The sequence below is a fragment of the Magnolia sinica genome, chromosome 13, assembly GCF_029962835.1.
Source record: "Magnolia sinica isolate HGM2019 chromosome 13, MsV1, whole genome shotgun sequence".
In the NCBI taxonomy this organism is placed as follows: Eukaryota; Viridiplantae; Streptophyta; class Magnoliopsida; order Magnoliales; family Magnoliaceae; genus Magnolia; species Magnolia sinica.
Window position 1 is genome coordinate 15,521,124 of NC_080585.1, and position 21,093 is coordinate 15,542,216.

Genomic DNA, 21,093 nt, shown 5'->3' on the forward strand with positions numbered 1-21,093 from the left:
TAATTCTTGTGAAAATCCTTTCAGAAAAAAAATAAAATGATTCCTAAATAATACACTTGAGAAAAGAACAATTGGGCGTTTTAAAGCTAAGACTTACGAGGAAACTAAATATTTTACTAATATAGTGAGGAACTCATGTACATGTTAATGAAATAACATATTCATGTCCACCAATTAATTGACACGAAAAAATCAAGTGCCAAAATCAATGATATTGAGAAAGACCTGTGCTAACATATGTTACTTAATAAACTAATAGGGAATGATTGCCAACCTCTGGATTTCTTGACACCCAGTACATGTCCCCATCAAAATCACCGTTTGCTATCTCATCTGCCAATGATCGCGGCCCTTTGGTCGGAAAGAAAATAGCATATTTAGAATTTCCAACAACATTCTCCAATTCCCTGATGTAAGTCGTAGTGACAACATGGATATCTCCAAAGTGTAGTCCAGGATTCCTGTATACTAATATATTTCCCGAGATTTGCCCATTGTCTCTGTATTTTAGTGAGAAATAAAGCATGGCAATGTTAACTAGGTACAAATGCAAACATACCACATTAGTCTAAAACAATCAGAGGAATCTCATAAACAGAGTAATATAGCAACAAATTTACATACAGAATAACACAAACTTCATTAGCTTTTAGCATTCCAGTCGGATCTACAGTTCCCATCAAATAGTAGCACTCACTGGCATGAAGCCTTCCTCCCTTGAGACTTTTCAATTCTTCTCTCATTAGCACTGACAAGCGATCTTTCAAATACGGTTCATCAAGAGGAATTCCACAGAGAATCATTCTCAATGCAAGAAAATCATCCATGTTTCCGTAATTCAATGCAGCTGTAATTGTAAGCACTAGTAATTAGCGGAATTTATTATAGAGGGCGTCAAAAATATTTATTAAAAGAACAAATTTCCCAAAGAACACTTTCTAGGTTATTCAGCTGGGACAAGTGGATGACAACATGTTGAAGCAACACGGAAAAACTACATCAGATTTCTATAGAAGTTCTAAAATTTTAAGAAATCTATGATGATAGAAATTTATGACAGTTGCATATGCATTTAAACTCGCTTTCAACAACACATCTAATATGTCTAAGTAGAAAACATACCTCTCAATGCAAGACGCTTATTGGAATGAACATTTTGAGCATCATTCAAAGCATTACTCAAAAGATTCATAAAGTATTCTTTTGGGACACCTCCATAGTTGAGTAGTGGAATTAAATTCTTATTCAGGTACGTTTTCCTTGGCTGGTTGCTAGAAAGGAAGACAAGCAGTTTGGATCAACTCTTCACATCACATTCACAGGTAACAAAGAACCATGAAGTACATGCACTAAAAGTACATTGCATGAGCATCAGCCACAATTAAACATAAGGTCTAGCTACCTATATACCCTGGTTGCTTTTCACAATCTTACATAATGCATCATCTACGTTATGCAATAAGTAGCCATGGCAAACCATCATCCCCTGATTCAAATTCCATCACCTTCAACTACTTTCACCAAATGCAGGAAAAATAGAACCACCAAAGCTTATCCGAGACAATAAAAATATCTTTTGTAACATATTCATAGTTGTTTACAGTTGCAGCTAGCTAATTGAATCCATAAATCAACAAGAGTGACAAATATCCCATGGATTGAAGTATAGAATGGTAGTAAATGGAGGTAAATGGGGGGAATTGGGGGTAAAGGGAGTTAAATGGTATTTGAGGTGTGTTTGGAAGAAAGTAAATGCATGAAAATGAAATGAAATGGGAGTAAATAGGCATGTAAATGAAATCCTCTCTACGAGAGAGGATTTAGAAGTAAATCGGGTGAAATGCCTTTTTGAGCTCCCTTGGAGAGTCTCACAAGTAAACAAAGGTAGCGCTATGCACATGTCTACCATACACATGGCATGCTAATGATATTCCAAAACGATTCAATTGCCAGTTACATCACTTAAAGCACACCAATAGAATGATCCAAACCATCCAAAGGTTGGTCATCTAAATGGACAGTTAAAAGTGTTGGCAAGTTGCTTGTCTATGATCCTTATGTTTGTGAACCACTAAAGACTCAAAATTTTCTCATTTTGGCTAAAGTACATATTTCACTGGGCTTATTACAATCATTCTGTTAAATAACACATATATACACTAATTTGAGATATTAAATCTAATTTGGGATATCACATACGTTCCTGTGAATATATTAAAAATTTCCAATGCCCTCCAATTCCTCCTATTTACTCTCATCCAAACAGAATATATGGATTTCAAATGCATTTCAATTCCTCTGGTTCCATTTCCCATTTACCTCTATATACAAGCTCCCAAACAAGTAATGTGATAGATCATCAAAGGCTAGAATCACTTATATGAAGAGGCTACAATAGGTACAATTTACATTGCAACATAATGAAGCATTGAAGCACAAAGCTATGTAATGCAGGGGCATTTTCACACCGGGATCGAGTGGGGTTGCCTGTGGGATGCAGGGGCACACTCGGGGTGGGCAGCCCATGTGAAGTGGGTTGCTCATGTGAGGCGGTACCCATGTGATGTAGGGCCAATGAGGGAATTCGCCCGAGGTCCTAACCCATGGGATGTGGGGCTTGGGCTATGCTATAAATGGATTGATTCGTCATGCTCTATAAGTTTGAGCTTTCAGAGCAAGTGGTTAATTATCCCACATCAAAGTGGTATCAGAGCGGGAGGTCTCATGTTCGAGACTCCTCACCGGGAGTGATTAATGTAGGGGCATTTTCACCCTGGGTTTGAGTAGGGTAGCCTATAGGATGCAGGGACACACTCGGGGTGGGTGGCCCATGTGAGGCAAGTGGCTCATATGAGATATTGAGACAGGGTAAGATGGGGAATCGGGGGAAATGTCAACCAAATGTCAAGAAGATTAATAATCCCAATATTGTGAATTAAAAACCTAATTCATAGAAGCATATTGCACATAAAATTAGTGCCATGTGGAAGACAGGAAAAAGGACATGCATGGCCTCCAATTTGACAACTCTTATAAGGTCAAGGATACAAAATTTCCATTAACTAAGATACTTGATGATTTATAGAAAGATGAGATGTGGTTAGATTCAATAAGAAAAGAAAAACCATTCTGATGTAAAAACAAAAATGTGTATCCTTGTAACTCTGATGCTTGAAACCAAGCTATGAAGCACCTCAAGCAGCATTCCACAAGTAAAGAGAAAAAAAAAAAGGCATCGAAGGTTGATTCACCAATGACATTATAGGGAAGAGAGGCATCACTGAGATGTGTAAGGCATAGGATTAAGCCTTAATGCTTCTATATTATGGAGACAAAACTTCTGAATATGATAAAAACCAGAAACAAAGTTTACAGGTTCTTCCAAACGTATACTCAGTAAAAGGTTCGTATTGTTGAAACATGGGGCTGTTATCTGCAAAGAACTAGGACCACAACCCATTACAGAGCTACGGAAGTATCTAATTCCCCAAGATCAAGGATACAACTACGTATGGGTATTAGAAATAAGCCATAAGTAAAATCCTCAGTAGTTGAACAATAGCATATCAGGAATCCATTTAAAGTACTAATTGATATCAACATGTAATAAGATCAAGGATTAAAAATGAATAATCGTATGACCAAGAAACCTAATGCAATAAGAAATCTAAGTGCAGTAGAAGTTCCCTAGGGAACGTAGTAGAATAAGGTCAAACCAACCCTACTAACATCCGCATAAGATGGAGACATCTAATTTTATTCTGCTGGACCATCAGTGATCCACATCCCATAAAGCAAATCAGAAGGTCAAAATAAAATCACTCACTTATCCCAATTCATTGTATCCAAGTATACCTTGTAGAGACAATCTCCAGAGAGTTGAAAGATTGGATATTTGAAAGGTTTGGATCTGTCTCTACTTTTATCATTGAAGGTCGTATCTGAATCGTGTTCCGAGGAAGCTGCAAATAGCGACAATGGGCAAAATTGCTAAGAGGATGTACTCTTGCAAAGCAAAGGTAATAACCAAGCATAATTCGAGAAATAATTCAGCAGAAAAAGAAGAAGTAAAAAAAAAAAAAAAACTATTGCCTAAAATTCTTAACTCTAATAGGCATCACTTGGGGATATAAAAACATGCATTAGAATTCAAATAATAAAATAATGTAAGTAACAAATGTGTAATTAATAATGAAAAAGAAGTATTTACAGCCACTACATCCACAGTTCAAATATTACCAATTATTTACAATCACCACAATGTGTTCTCTTTAACTAAGAAAGCACAACAAGAGAAATTGCAAATTTTTAATTTTTAAATTTTTTTTTTTAAAGGAGCATTAACAAACTCTTGAAAAGAAGCCGGTTGCACTCTCGGTTATGTTTCATGTATAGATAGGTACCAAGTAATGGCTGACTCGAACAAGAAAACACTAAGCTTATACAAGCGCTATGGGACAAAATAAAAGCAGTTGAAATAGAAACGACAAAGCCCCAGACTTAATAGATTATGACAGACTTATAGAAGGGTTGTATAGTTGTGATGGGATTAAGGGATATTTTATTCATCATTAATACTTTACTGGAATAGATGGTTGGATTTACAAGACACTTTCTTTTACTTTGGAAAAAGTATATATACATGTGAATGACTCATTTTTAGCATAGTCAAAATGAAATTTTGAGGCTTTTATGCACATCCAAAGAGATTCTCCTACTTTAGGAAGCAATTCCTCAATACTCACATGTTTGATGCCATATTAACACAAGGTGTGATACTCTATATTCAATTAGTTTGATGCCAATCAAATATATATGGTATGATTCTATCTATATAAGTGATGTACATAAAATCTAAATCAGCAAATATATTTACTTTTATCAAAATTGCTTCTAAAATTAAGATTATGGGCTGATCATGGCCATTGAAATGTCCCCATCTTGTGCTACAAAACCCTTAGAGAGCGGAAGAAAAATCAAGGTATTCTACGCTTCACAATAGGGATAGTTTGGTATACTGACACAAGGATGAACGTGATGAGGTCGATCACTGTCTTCCTCAAGGATAACTACTCTGAATCCATGGAGCTTCTCTGGACTCCTCATAGAGACTTCTCGAATCCACGAGGAAAAAAAAAAAAAACAAAATAGAAATAAATTCTATAAAATTTGTAATTTGATTGATGAATGAAATAAACGAGTTCACAACCTTTTACATAGGGATACTAAGCAATGAGAGAAATTTCAAAATCAAACTACAACTAAAACTCCTAGAATTCGCAACTTACTATAAATAGTAAACTTACTATTTATAGACGGTCGTGATGTCTACTAGTGCACAAGGTTTTCAGCCAAAAATAGTAAGTGTCCTATTTGGCTTCACCACGCTATTCCTAAGCACTTTTCGTGTTGGCGCAACTCCTAAAGCCCAACGGATGAAGAGTTATAATCAAACTAAAACGTACTATTTATAGTAAAAACAGAATTAAAATAGGGAAACAACCGTCGATCTGATGGTATTTCGCAAATCCGGCTTGCATAACCCAACGTAGCAGCGTTGGGTGGCTAAAGTAGCTCGTTCTACCCCAAAATCATATATTTTATGTCTGATAACTCATTCTAGATTGCGAGATATGCCCAATTTAAGGTCTGACAGTCCGGATCACTTCTATAGTTGACTGGGCCTTTTCTGATCCATCTTGGCCATGAAACTGTTTGCGACCCGCTCTACATCATATACTCCCAAAAGTAAATACTTCAATGGGAGCATCTTCCAACACCTACGTAGAACCATTGGCAAATATTTTCCCTAGTGCACTAAAAGAAGAAACCAATTTGATGTGGCAGGACCTGCGGTAGTCATCGGGTATATGTTTATACCAATTACCAATGCAATCTCCCGAGAAAAAAATTACACGGTACTTTAATCTACATTTTTAAAAGATAAAAGGGTGTATCTTATAAATATGGGTATTAATTCCATATTTCTGCATCATGTTAAGGAACAAAAACACAAGAACTACTCAAAACTTGCTGAACTGCAAAAAGAGTTTCCACACAAAAGGAGTAATTGTGTCCTGTCAATAAGATGTTGATTGATATTCAATTAAGGGCATCTTTGCTAGGAGGAAAAAGAAAGGACAATGAAGCACTTTTCTCATACTTACACATTTCGCTATGTTTGGTTGGCCAAAAAAAAAAAAAACAAACAATGGATTTCATGTAGCAATCATTACCCTTCTTCATATCGAATTCTTATGCACAAGATACGAGGTGACCATTATCGCACAAATATAAGATTTTCACTTTTTATTCAAACAAAACTTTAAAAATGGAATCCATGGGAATACATTTTCAATTGCAGTCATGGAAATCATTATTGGAAAACTATTACATTTTATTTTCTTTTTCCTTTTTTTCCCACCAATCAAACAGGCATGGACTCATGTCGAAAGTCAAATAAATAAAAATCTAAAATCTCCATAACACATTTGCCAACAAAGTTAGTACTACTAAATGAGAAGCACCACACCAATCGGGCAAGTGTCAATAATGGTCTTAACCAAAATCTCACGTTATCTTTAGAAGTTTCACCTAAAAATGGATGGAAAAAAAAAATGAAAATGAAAATACTTGTACCTTTTTATTGACAAGCAAGGTACCCTTTACAGCACAACCATTGTAGAACAACCTAACCTGGATAAGTAAAGGCTAGAGGATAGAGAAACAAAACAAAAGTTCCATCAAGAACAATTGATTAGGAAGGGGATTTGGACTAGCATTAAAGAAAAGACATAGAGACATAATGTACATACTGGATCCCCAGTGACAGATTTGTGTTGTGTTAATGTTGAAGATTTCTCCACAACTTCAGCCTGATCCAGCATTCTCTAAAGGAAGAAAGACATTCAGCTAAAATACGCCAAAAAACAAGCAAAAGATGGAGAAACATAAAGATAACAAAAATGATATCAATGCATGCTCAAGTAATAGCTAATGAGGAATTATGAGATCATGAGCCTAAGGAGATGGACAGTATAGGCCCATGGTTTAGTGATCTAGACCATTGGACTACGGGCCCACCATGTAGGGATCATTCCCTAGAAATCTTGTTTTTTCAGGTTAAGGTGAACAGTAGCACCAATATTTGATTGAACTGTTTCCAGGGAAGAGAAGGCAATATTTTGCTCTGAATCACATGCATATTTAGCCAGGTCATCAGCCACCTCGTTACATTCTTGGTAGACATGATTTAGATAATTCCCTAATTCACCTGACAGAACTTGACATTCAACCCACCAATACCACACATGCCAGGGAGGGAAAGAATTTAATAGACAGACATTAGCCACCACTTTGAATCTCTTTCCAAAACTAGAACATTTACATTGAGGGACTTGCAGAACTGAAGACCTTCAAATACAAAAGCTTTGATTTCCACCAAAATATTTGCTCAAAATCCATAGAAGAGGGCAAAAGCAAATATTAATTCACCTTGTCTATTTCTAATAACATTTCCACATCCATCATTACTCGAGTAACCACGAGAAGCTCCATTTAGGTCGTAACCATTTAGTTAGGACAATTTTTTCCCTGCAGCCGGCTTGATGGAATGATGATACCAAAGCGTTAACTAGTTACGAAAATTACAATCCTCATCACAATCCCAATTCTTATTAACATCTTGGGGCCAGAACAACACATTTGTAATAACTACAGCCAAAGTTATGATCTTGTTCTCGTATTTGAGATGGTTTCATTCTTTCCATATCTCCCAAGCAATCATGATTGGTAAAATACCTATTATCCAAGAACAAAAATAAAAATAAAAATTGTGAAAGCTTCACTAAAAAACTAGGTTCACATGTGATGAGAGAGAGAGAGAGAAGGAATTTCTGAACAACGGAATACCATCCAGCAGAAATAACCCCATACATTTCTTGTTATGACCTTGTTTCTAAACAAGTGAATAATATCTTCAACTTCATTACCACTATAGCAAACACATCTTGATGGTAAGCTAATACAAAGCCCTTGTACAATGTTGTGAAGGGAATTATACCTTTGAAAATTTTCCAAAAGGAAATTGATTACTTAGAATGAATTTCCTTACTCCAACCCCATTTATTCCACAACACTCTTGATCTATACATCTCCATCAATCCCATGTCAATTTCACAGTGATGTTTCCTTGTGCTCTTAACTACTGAATCAGCTTGTCAAGAACATCATTGACTTTAATATTAGATTGCATTAGATCATGTACTAAACCCATGAGAGAATACTAGATAACATGCAACTCCACATTTCACGAACCATCAGGGTAGAAAGCGTCTTTGATGAACAAAATTCATGATTATGATGTTGTATGTGCCATAGATGCACTCTTAGCACGACTAGTCCAAAAGAATCACAAACGAAAGCGGAAGTAGTCTATTAGGACCGAACCCAGTTCTACATAGGGCATGACATAACTGGGTCCCAGGCGTGTTCGATTCAAAGAAATTCATTCCCAATGGGGAGAAATTGTCATTCAAAGTGTGGACCATGAAACAACTATAACTTTTACTCCGGGCATCATCACGAAATGCACGACCCATCGATATTTCCAAAACAATGCTTCCGGATTCAACTGTCCTACTACGTTACCCGAATTCATTTGTTTTGCAAGAAAACACAGGCTTCCAATTCAAAATTGCAATTTCAGGAAAAATTTATTAGTTTTTAATTATTATTATTATTATTATTGTTGTTGTTGTTGTTGTTGTTGTTATTGTTATTATTATTATTATTATTTAATCATATCTCCTTATTTTGCAGTTTTAGGATTTTTCTCTTTTTTAGAAATTTCTTATAATAGTACCGGGAATGCTCTGGAAAGATTTATTCGGACATTTTGATTTTTAACAAATTAGGCTCTAGGAGAGATTTTGCTATTTTCAATCATTTCTAAATAAATTAGGGTTGTGGGTCTTTCATATAAGTGATGTATTTGAGAAATCTTAGATTATTATTCAATAAAATTACTCAAATTTCCTCTTTTACTTCTTGTGGACTCTAAAACTCACATTGTGGATTCAAGGTCTTGATTACTTGAGAAAGACTGTGATCTTCTTCATTGTTTTTTCTCTTCCCTACGCAATTGGTATCAGAGTGAGGCTTTTTCTTGATTCGATGGCATGTAATAATGGTTTGGGTAATAACCCAATGGACAATGCTATAGGGGACAATCCTATGACAACGGCGGTGTTTGAAGCTTTCCAAAGGGAGAATTTGCGAGCCATGCAAGGATTGCAGGGGACGATTGACCGTTTAATAGAGGCCTTAAGACAAATCCATGTTTGTAATGATGAGCAACCTGAGATCAACAATGGAGCTCGCGATCATCATGTTTGTAGTGCCACACCGGTGACAAATTGCAAGCCACCACCCGATCATGGTAAATCGCAGACCACCACTCTGATCATGAGGAAGCTGTTATATAGGGTAAAGAAAGAAATAGATCCGCAACAACACAACATCCTTTGAACAAAGTGCACTGTGAATAAAAAGATTTGTGATCTAATCATAAGATGGTAGCAGCAGCGAGAATATCGTATCGAAGATTATGGTGGAAAAGCTGCAACTGAAGACGGAGAAGCACCCATCTCCACACATGATTGGATGGATCAAGAAATATAATGAAACAAAGGTAACTGAGTGATGTTCGTATTTGCTTCTCCATTGGTAAATATTATAATGACGAAGTAATGTGTGACGCAGTTAATATGGAAGCTTATCACATGTTACTTAGTCAACCATGGCAATACGATATTGATGCCATGCATAAAGAATGGGATAATATATTCATTTTTGTTAAAGAGGGTAAAAAGATTATCCTCGTCCCTATGAGAATGGAGAACCAACCCAAAGGTTCTAAACTGGAGGAGTTGTCTCTCCTAATCATATGAGATTTCATTAAAGAATCTAAGGAGATGGAGGAGATCTATGCATTGGCAGTAAAGAAGAAAAGTAGAACTCACGAATATTCCAAAGAATGTATAGGAGTCTAATGTTGAGTATAAGGAAGAGGCTGATAAACATTGACGCCAAAAGTTGTTTGAAGCAAGGTGTTCCAAAACGGTAACGGTGGCTGTAACGACCACCACCGTTACCGTTATGATACGGGCCGTAACAACCACTATGGCCCCTGTATCGGTCACTATGGCCATTTTTTATTTTTTTAAAAAAAACTGTTATGGGACCGTTATGGTCTGTTATGGGACCGTTACAAGGCCATTACGGCCTGTTTTTCTGTAACAACCGTTACAACCGTTTCGACCCCATAATGCATAATAGTTATGACCATTACCGTTACGTAATGGTCGTTACGTAATCGATTTTGAATACATTGGTTTGAAGTGGGTGATAACGTGCTAGTTCACCTGTGCAAGGAAAGGTTTCCGACTGAGACATATAATAAGCTAAGGAATAAGAAGATCAACATTGTTTCGATACTTCAAAAAATTAATGATAACGCCTATGTTGTTGATGTTCCCAAAGGCATGTAGATCTCATGGACTTTCAATGTGACTAAGACCTCTATGAGTATCATGAGCCGAGTCCATTGAATAATCAAGGACAAGTTCTTTCCAAGTGAAGGGGACTGATGTAGGACGTGCCATAGGTGCACACTTAGCATGGGTGGACCAAAAGAAGCCCAAACAAAAGCGTAAGTAGTTCGTTAGAATCAGACACAGTCCTATCTAAGGCATAGGTACTGGGTCCCAAGTGTACCCGGTTCGAAGAAATTCATTCCGGATAAAGAGAAATTACCACTCAAAGTGTGGACCATAAAACAGTTGTAACTTTTGATGCATACATTGTCACGAAATGCACGATTGATAACATTTAAATATTACATATTTATCCTCTCAATTGCATTAGTTTCCATGCATTCAAAGTGCTTAACTAATTAATTAACGTCTAATTTGTACATACGAGCTAATCGGGGAAACAAAAATGAAATCAAGCGTAAGGAGGATTAAAGCTTAAAAGATTAATTAAGAGAAGACTTGGAGATTTGGGAGTCATTAATGAAGAGTTCACATGCCAAAGATCTAAGAAAACTAGGTACAAAAGGTGAAGAAAAGACTGAAAAATCACGTAGTGCAAATAACATAAATAACAGACTGTTTGGTCCGACCGAATGTGCACAGAATAGTCGAGCAACAAACTGTGATTTTCAGACATAATTTAGCTTGACATTTGGTAGGACTGAAGCTAGGTTCGGTACCATTGAAGGTATGGTTGATGCGACCTAAGGAAGACAGAGACTTTATATAGAAATTGGATAAATTCGGCTGCAACCAAGCACCAAATTTGGTGCGACCGAAGGCCACAGTTGTCTACTGTCAAAGCATAACAAAAGTGCGAAAATTGAAGTCGGTTTCAAGTCGGTGTGAACTTTTCTTATTTAAAGAGGTATTTTAAGCTTTCCTATGTATGAATTAGGATAGAGGAGAGAGACCTAGGAGTTGTGGAGCTTCTTTGGAATCATCCTTCCTTCTCAATCCTTTGGTTCTAGTTTGTTTTTCTAGTTTTTCTTATGTTTTGTTTAAGATAATAGTCATGTTTGGCCAATCTCTTAGCTAAGGCTAAGGGATGAACCTTTCAATGGATACTCAATGTTTAATTCGTTTCTTCAACGAAAGTTAAGGTTTTTATGTTAAATTATGATTGGACGTGATTGAATTCCTAGATTGGAGAAGGAATCAATCTGTAAAGTTGTTTAATCCGGGTACATTAGATGCTTTCAATTCCCTGTGATGTGATTACCTAGATCTTCATAAGAGATCAAGTCTATCTCGATTCTAATCTATGTTAGATGTTTTTTTTTAAAATTGATATTAATGTGTTATTTTCCAATTAGAATAGATTGGAATCAGTTCTAATTGAGTTATCAACTCAAGAAGATGAATTGAATTCAAAGTCTTGATTGGGGATTTTTAGATCCTTAGTTCTTTTTATCATTGTTTTTACAACTCTATTCCGTTTGATTAAAAACACAGACCAACCATTTTCTTAGATTAAAATCTTAGTATATTCTCACCAAATTCCCTGTGGATCAACCTCAGTCTTACTGAGTTATTACTACATCGCGGCCCTATACTTAGGGTTGTCAACCCTTGGGTTGGACCAACGACCTATCAATCTTTTATGTAAGGATGCTTCCCAAGTCAACTAGCCCACTATGCCATCTAAATTCTTCTGTTTCAAAAGAAAAACGCACACCTCTGATTCAAAAATGCAAATTTAGGAAAATTTTACTATTTAAAATTTTTTCCGTTTTCATCTTATCTCCTATTCTCACAATTTTAAGATTTTAGTATTTTTTTTAGAAATTGCTTGTAATAATGCCAGGAATGCACCAGTAAGGTTTATTTGAATGTTTTTATTTTTAACAAATTAGGCTTTGAGAGAGATTTTATTATTTCGGATAATTTTGAAATGATTTAGGGTTTGGGGTCTTTCATATAAGTAATGTATTTGAGCAATCTTAGATTATTATGCAATGAAATTGCTCAAAATTTCACTCTTACTTCTTGTTGACTCAAGAACTTACCTTATGGATTCAAGAACTTGATCACTTAAGGAAGAAGACAGTGATCTTCTTCATTTTTTTTCTTTCATGCTCTTCCTGTTGCGCAGCATACCAACAACACTAGTGAGTCGAGATCCAATATCTGGTCTCAACCACAAATGATAAACAAGAAGAAATATAATCTAGAAGAAGAATCAAAGCATTCCAAACAAACCACAAGACATAATATACGTTGAAAAACCCCAACAAGGGTAAAAAAGCCACGGGTGCAAAATTCCACTATGAAGAAAACGAGATTACAAGCAATATACTAACCTCTTCCCTTGGATGTATAAAAAAAAAAAAACCCTTTGCATACACCTTAGAATAACTCCCATTAGCTTATAATAGCCCTAGGGACCACTATTTATAGTTCAGGCAACTTTCCTTTCTCACCTCTGCGAAAATCGCCTCAAAATTACGCAGTCCATATCAAATCCGCAAACGAATCTGTGTAACCTCGACTGGTCGAGCAGGCTCCTCGACCGGTCAAGCATGGGCCTCAACTGGTCGAGCACCTCGGATACCAAAAATTGTATCTCGTTGGACTTTGAGTCGAACGAACCCTCGACTAGTCAAGCAGGCCACTCGACCGGTCAGGCAGCACACTCGACTGGTCCAGCGGTTCTATCCAGATGTGGCTCCACATCCCAACAATCTCCCACTTAAAGACATATCACCATAAACCTTCGTTTTCTACATCCGGAGTGCACCACCTTCCCGTCTTCAAGCCTGAAGACCAATCAAAGCTAAACAAAACTTCAGCTTCTCCCGTGTGACCGCCTTAGTCAGCATATTCGCAGGATTCTCACTTGTATGAATCTTCTCTAGAGAAATCGATCCATCTTCTACTAACGAACGTATGAAGTGATATCTGATGTCAATATGCTTGGTCCTTGAATGAAAGGCTGAATTCTTAGCCAAGTGTATCACACTCTGACTGTCACTGTACAACTTGTAATCTGCTTGTTTCTTTCCCAACTCTTCTATGAAACTTTGCATCCACACTATCTCCTTGCACGCTTCTATAGCAGCAACATATTTTGCTTCCGTTGTACTGATAGATACTATCTTTTGTAACTGAGAGATCTAACTGACTGCAGCACTACCCAGAGTAAAGACATAACCTATAATGCTTCTTCTGCTGTTGATATCTCCTGCCAAATCTGAATCTATGTAGCCTTGTAGCTTGATTTCAGATCCACCATAGCACAACCCTATATCCACAGTACCTACCGGGTATCTGAGGATCCACTTCACAGCTTCTCAATGTTCCTTCCGGGGGTTGTTCATGAACCTGCTAATAACTCCCAATGCTTGAGTAATATCTGTCATCGTTCTCACTATAGCATATATGAGACTCCCTATAGCTGACGCGTATGGGACTTTAGCCATGTAGTCTTGTTCCTCCTGTGTCTTCGAACCTTGCTCCTTAGATAGCTTGAAGTGGTTGGCTAATGGAGTGCTAACCGGCTTAGCACCTCCCATACTGAATCGATCAAGTACCTTAGCTATGTACTCTGCTTGTGACAAAACTAGTTTCTTGTTTTTCCTGTCACGCTTTATCCTCATGCCTAGGATTTGTTTTACAGCTCCTAAATCCTTCATGGCAAATTCTCTAAACAGTTGTCTTTTGAGATCTGAGATGTCATTCATGCTTGATTTGGCCACAAGCATATCATTAACGTACAGAAGAAGGATGATGCACGACGCATTAAACTTCTTTAAATAGCAACAATGGTCCGCATGACATCTCCTAAAACCGTTTCCCGACATGAAACTGTTGAACTTCTTGTACCACTGCCTCGGGGCCTGCTTCAGGCCATATTCACTCTTTTTTAGTCTACACACCTTGTTCTCCTTTCCTAGTGTCATGTATCCTTTCGGCTGATGCATGTATATCTCTTCTTTAAAGTCCCCATGAAGAAAAGCTGTCTTGACATCTACCTGCTGTATATGTAAGTCTTTTGTAGCCACTATACTCAAGACCATGCGAATCATAGACATTTTCACAACCGGTGAAAGTATTTCAGTGAAGTCGATACCTGCCTTTTGTTGGTACCCTTTCATAACCAGTCTGACCTTATACTATTTCGAACCATCGTGTTCCTCCTTCAGTCTTTAAACCCACTTGTTATGAAGAGCTTTCTTACCCTTAGGTAGAGTGACTAGCTGTCATGTACGATTAGACTCAAGAGAGTCCATCTCATCATCCATGGCCTGCTCCCACTTAACCCGTGTATCTGACTGTAATGCTTCTTCAAAACACTTTGGTTCAGCAATATCTGTCAGCAGTAGATAATGTAAGGGGGGTGAGTATCGGACCGTGGGTCTCCTCTCCCGAGTAGACCTCGTCACAACTGGTGTCTGCGGCTCTGCCTCATAATGCTCTTGTGCATGATCATCCTGTGGCACTGTAACACCCGTGTCCGGTAACTCTTCCAACTTTACGAATTCTTTCTCATCGGCCTTATTTTGCTGCACACTGTCCTTATGCATCATTTTTTCATTGAAGACTACGTCTTTGCTTCTGATGATTTTCTGATTCTCTGTATCCCAAAAACGGTAGCCAAAATTATGCTGCCCGTAGCTTATAAATGTGCACTTCTTGGACTTCGCATGCAACTTATTTATGTGCTTTGCATTAATGTGAACATATGAAGTGCAACTGAACACTTTGAGATGTGCAGGGTTCACTTCTTTTCCAGTCCACGTTTCTTCTGGTAACCTACCATCCAATGGTGCTGAGGGACTTCTATTGATGAGATATGCGGCAGTATTCACAACATCTTCCCAAAACGTCTTAGGCAACCCTGCATGTAACCTTATGCTCCTGGCGTGCTCAAGGATGGTCCTGTTAATGCGCTCAGCCACACAGTTTTGCTGCGGTGTCCCTGGAATCATTTTCTAATGTTTGATTTCATTTGCTGCATAATACTCCTCAAATCTCTTATAACAGTACTCTCTCTCATTATCTGATCTGAGACATTTTATTGTTTTACCTATCTCGTTTTCTACCATTACTTTTCATTTCTTAAATACATCAAGTACATTAGATTTATGTTTTAAGAAATAGACCCACGATTTTTTACTAGCATCATCAATAAAAGAAACAAAATAATATGAGCCACCAAGAGATGATACTTGTGCCGGTCCCCACACATCAGTGTGTACAAGCTCCAAAAGATATGTCTTTGGAGCGCGTCCTATCTTCTTGAAACTTACCTTCTTCTGCTTGTCATACACGTAGTCATCGCAGAATTCCAAGTCAATAGACTTCAGCTCTGGTAGCTTCCCTTTTGACAATAGTACTTTCATCCATTTCTCACTCATATGTCCCAACATCTAATGCCATAACTGCTTATTCACTCTAGTTGATGTGACTGTAAGTGAACTATACGATCCTTAAGTCACGTACAAAGTACTTTCCTTCTTGCCTCGACAAATCACCAAGGCACCTTTTGTGATCTTCGAAAAATCACTGGTGAATGTCGTCACATATCCGATATCGGCCAACTGCCCCACTCAGATCAAATTCTGTTTCAAACTCGATACATGTCTAACATCTTTCAATTTCAAAATAGTTCTGTCTTTCTGTCTTATATGAACATCTCCCTTTCCAACAATATTGCACGGCTCATCATCACCCAAGTAGACTCTCCCGAAGTCACCTGACACATAATCATGCAGAACTTCCTTAATCGAAGTGGCATGAAACGAAACACCTGAGTCTATGACCCAAGACTCATTCCTCGCATCAAGAGACAAGATCAATGCCTCTGTGTCTCTCTCCTCAGTAGATTTACTTAATTCTTCCCGCCTTGAGAGCTTCCTTTCTGTTTCTTAAGCGCCCTGCAATCACATTTCATGTGGCCCCTTCTTCCTGCAATGCCAACACCCATCTTTGTCTTTCGGTCCCTTGGACTTCTTCTTCAACTTAGAACGCCCGTGTTTATTGCCTCCTTTGTTTAGCGATCTTCCTCTTCCTTCAACGTTTAGAGCATTCCCTGAATCCTCTAAAACTCCTGATGTCTTTCTTCTAGATTCTTCGTTGAGAATTAGACTGGCCACATCATCGAATTTTAGCTTTGTCGACCTTGAAGAATTGCTCACGGCAATCACCAAACCATCCCAACTGTTTGGCAAACTGGACAAGATCAATAACGCCCTGACTTTGTCTTAAAAAATAATGTCAATGGATTCCAATTGGCTCGTGACTGTATCGAACTCGTTTAAATGTTCAGCCATGCTCCCACCATCTGACATCTTTATGTTGAATAGCCGTTTCATGAGATGAACCTTGTTGGATGCTGAAGGTTTCTCATACATCGTAGCTAGGGCATGCATTAATTCTTTTGTAGTTTTCACCTTGGATATATTGAAGGCGACACTCTTAGACAAAGAGAGTCAGATCGTCTCTAAAGCCTTCCGATCTAATAAAGACCATTCATCATCTGTCATCTTCTCTTGTTTCTTCTCTTTTCCTTCTAGAGGATTATAGAGGTCCTTCTGATACAGATAATCCTTCATCTACATCTTCCAGAAGGCAAAGTTTGAACCATCAAACTTCTCAATTCTAGTTTTCCCTTCTTCCGTCATCGCTCCTACTAGAACTAAACCAATAGCTCTGATACCAGTTGTTGCGCAGCACGCCAACAACACTAGTGAACCGAGATCCAATCTCTGCTCTCACCCACAAACGAAAAACAAGAAGAAATATAATCTAGAAGAAGAATCAAAGCATTCCATACAAACCACAAGACAGAATATACATGGAAAAACCCCAACAGGGGTAAAAAATCACGGGTGCAAAATTCCACTATGAAGAAAATGAGATTACAAGCAATACACTAAACTCTTCCCTTGGATGTATAGAAAAAACTCTTTGTATACACCTTAGAATAACTCTCATTACCCTAGAATAGCCCTAGGGACCCCTATTTATAGTTTAGGCAACTTTCCTTTCGCACCTCTGTGAAAACCGCCTCAAAACTACGCAGTCCGCATGAAATCCGCAAACGAATCTGCGTAACCTCTATTGGCTGAGCAGACTCCTCGACTGGTCAAGCGGACCCTCGACCAGTCGAGCATGGGCCCCTCGACTGGTCAAGCACCTCGGACATAAAAAATTGCAGCTTTCCAGACTTTGAGTCGAGCGAACCCTCGACTGGTCGAGCAAGCCACTCAAGTGGTCGAGCAACCCACTCGACTGGTCGAGCGGCCCTGTCCAGATGTGGCTCCACATCTCAACACTTCCATGCAATAGATTATCAATCCTATCCCAAGGAACCAAATCCTCATGGGGTTAATTCACCATTAAGGATCTTTCCATAAGCTTATCTTCCTTGGCCAACTAGCAACTTAGAAACCCCAAAAATTCCACCATGATCGCAAACATTTTACTCCAAGTTCAGGTAAATGGAATGTTGAGGGACTAAGACTGCTCAAAAAAGTGAGTTGTACCCCAAAAATGGTTCTCACTCAAAAGGCTGAACCTCAAAGAAGAAAAATTGTGATTGTCATGCCAACACTAAGAGATGCCTAGATGTTCCTTGATGTGACACTCCAAGACATGGTATAGACAAAATGTCGTGCTGATGCCATAAAAATGTGCATCATATCGGACACTTCCAGCAAATTTAATTGGATTTAGTATGCAATTAGAAAGAGGAAAAAGAAAAATGCAAATGTCACACAATAAAGAAACATAGGTAAAGTAAATCATTAGATGACGACAAACTTTTGTAGTGCCCTTAATAAATTCCAAGTATTGAGTAGCAAAAAGTTGAGACTGTTGCACCACAAATTATTAATTAAAAGAAAGAGAAGATCACAAACCTCAACATCTCCGCGAATAAAATATTCTCCTTTATGTACATTCCTCGGACATTTCATAGCTAAGTCTTCAGATATAAAACCAGTTCCATCCGTATGTATGGAAAGTTCACCACCTTTATACACAGGCTTCCCTTCCTCATCCTTCAAAGCGTAATTGATTATTTTGCAGTTCATAGGATAGATCGGTAATATACGAACTTCTAAAGGAGGGAGTACAATAGAAGTAATTGGACAAAAGGTGAATTTTTTTACCAAGCAAGGTATATCGTCAATACGTTTAATATCCACAGACCCAAAATCTATTTCTACCTTGGTAGTCTTGGACAAAATCAGATGAAACCTGCATTCCCACTTCAAATGGTGTTATCAAACCAAAAACGAGTATATGCATAGCTTCCAAATGAGGTAAAGATTACGGTTTACCAACCTTTTCATATATTTAGCCATGTCAGGAACTGTAATTATATGCATAAACAAACACCGTGCTTCGTGAATAAATTTACCAAACAAAATATTATGCCTTCTCTCATCCAAAGTAGCATTGGACTCTGTGCAAACAAAATAACACTTCACAGGTGAAGAAGTTGGATTTTTCTTCTTCTCCTTGCCTCCATCTTTGAAAACTGATTCACAGTAGTGATGCATAAGTGCGTCATGTTTGCATTCTTAAGAGTAAAAAATAGACACAGTGCACGAATTTAACAGAATTGAAGAATCAAGAATCACTGAAAATATATCCCTACAGTATTTGAAGATGCCATTGCAATGTAAACAAAGTAGTTAATAAATTCTTAGCATGGAATCCCCAAGGCTTTCATGGTGTCAAAGCCAGCCGTAGAACAGCCCTAACTAAGGTTGTATTGGAATTGGGCAGTCATTCTCAGATGAGGCAAGATAAGTGATACTTGCTTTTTAAGCCCAACAGGAATCCCATCAACGTATGATAAGAGTTGCTCATTTTACAAGTTCCCATTGAACAGTGATTGATTCCACAGAGATGGAAATTAGGATCATGAGAGACCCACTGTACTTCATTAGTTGGCTTAAGGAAAAAGGGCTGCCCCCTTCATGCTTCTTTCCCATATTACATGAAACTCATCATATCCTTGGGTGAATATTGGTGGAAGGATATCTGATTGCATTGTGAAGCATATTATGACACTAAGTGAAAAAATAAATTTACAGCAATTTTAACTCTGGGATTTTTGCCCAAGTTGTTAACTTAGTTTCCATTGATTTTCTGATTTTACAATTAGCATCATCATGCATCTCCCAACAATTATGGGCTGGATATTACAATATACTGATCTTTTAGGAAAAAGAAACATAGTAATTGAGAGCAAGAACCTAATATCAACTCATAGAACCTCATAACAACTCATAGTAGTGTCTTTGTTCAAAAACCTTAAATTAAATCTTGGAATTTGTTTAATTGTCTCCAAATGCAAGAAAACAAAAGGGAACAAAGCATGTGCAATCAACCTTGAATTAATGCTAATTTTCGCGTGTTTTCAGTTACAAAGAAGTCAAGGAATAAAACATGAACTAGCTGTTCAAGTAATGTCACAAAACAAGAGAACAGAATAATGTGACTTACCAAAAAAATGATAACGGCGCAAACCCACAGGAATACCTTCTTTTGCAATACGATGATACAAATCATCACGATCAGCGCATCTGCTTTTATCCCACTTCTCAAACCTGACATCTAGAACATTGTCATCTCCCAACACCCTTTGTAGGTGAGTTATTGTATTTTCCAGGTATGGGCCCTGGAAAGGTTAATGAGCATGTTATTTAATGTGACAAGAAATTACAAAAGTGGGACTACAGTTGATAAGTTTCCTTTCTTACTTTTCTCTCCTTGCTTTTTTTTTTTTTTTGTTATAATTTATAAGATAACGAGAATACATATATATCGATGAGAAAAATATTGAAGTAATTTGATTTTTCTTGTACACAGTAAATAGTATTTGGAGTTAGGGCTGAAAGTCGGGCAGGTTTGGTCAGGTTGGTGTTCAACCCTAGCCCAACCCAAGGTTCCTATACCTCAACCCTAACCCAACCCAACCCAACCTCGGGTTGGGAATTCTCAACCCAAGCCCAACCCAAGTGGGTTCGGTCACATTGGCCGGGTTGGTTGGGTAGATATATGCTAAAATTTTCATTATTACATTAGTCTATTATATTTTCAATACAAGCTTTATTTTTTATACCTATAATTTTATTAATTATATATGTAGTTATTTATTATAAAGAACATTTTTTCTAAACAAACAAGCTAAAATATAGGACAACTACTTCTTTAAAAGTCGTATTGTGTATCATGCAATCTATTTGGGAGAGACAAATCTAGTGTATCTTGTTAGCTTGAGTCATCAGAAATGACATGGACCAATGAAACCTGACGGCATTGGAATTTCCTGTGCCTTCAACATAGACGATCCGCACTCAATTATAATTAATTTATAAGGAACTTATATATTGATCGGGTTCGGGTTGGGTCAGGCAACCCAAGCCCAACCCAAGTTTTATTGGGTTGGCGTTTGTATGGCCCAAGCCCGAGACCAAACCCTATACATCATGCCCAAGCCCAACCCATTGTCGGGTCGGTCATGGGTCGGTCGGGTTGA

General features: G+C 37.6%; 1 protein-coding gene across 1 annotated transcript in view; it reads right to left on the reverse strand.

The window, feature by feature from the left end:
• The window catches only part of LOC131222953 (probable RNA-dependent RNA polymerase 5), a 95,916-nt gene that overhangs the window by 3,441 nt on the left and 71,382 nt on the right, over window positions 1–21,093 (reverse strand). Inside the window, exons 5-14 of the mRNA XM_058218213.1 lie at window positions 20,058–20,232; window positions 18,888–19,083; window positions 18,713–18,800; window positions 18,461–18,601; window positions 6,816–6,890; window positions 6,640–6,711; window positions 3,856–3,962; window positions 1,123–1,271; window positions 625–847; window positions 275–500 (exon numbers count right to left, since the gene is read on the reverse strand). Coding sequence (XP_058074196.1) covers window positions 275–500; window positions 625–847; window positions 1,123–1,271; window positions 3,856–3,962; window positions 6,640–6,711; window positions 6,816–6,890; window positions 18,461–18,601; window positions 18,713–18,800; window positions 18,888–19,083; window positions 20,058–20,232 — 1,452 coding nt within the window. The remainder of the gene's footprint in view (window positions 1–274; window positions 501–624; window positions 848–1,122; window positions 1,272–3,855; window positions 3,963–6,639; window positions 6,712–6,815; window positions 6,891–18,460; window positions 18,602–18,712; window positions 18,801–18,887; window positions 19,084–20,057; window positions 20,233–21,093) is intronic.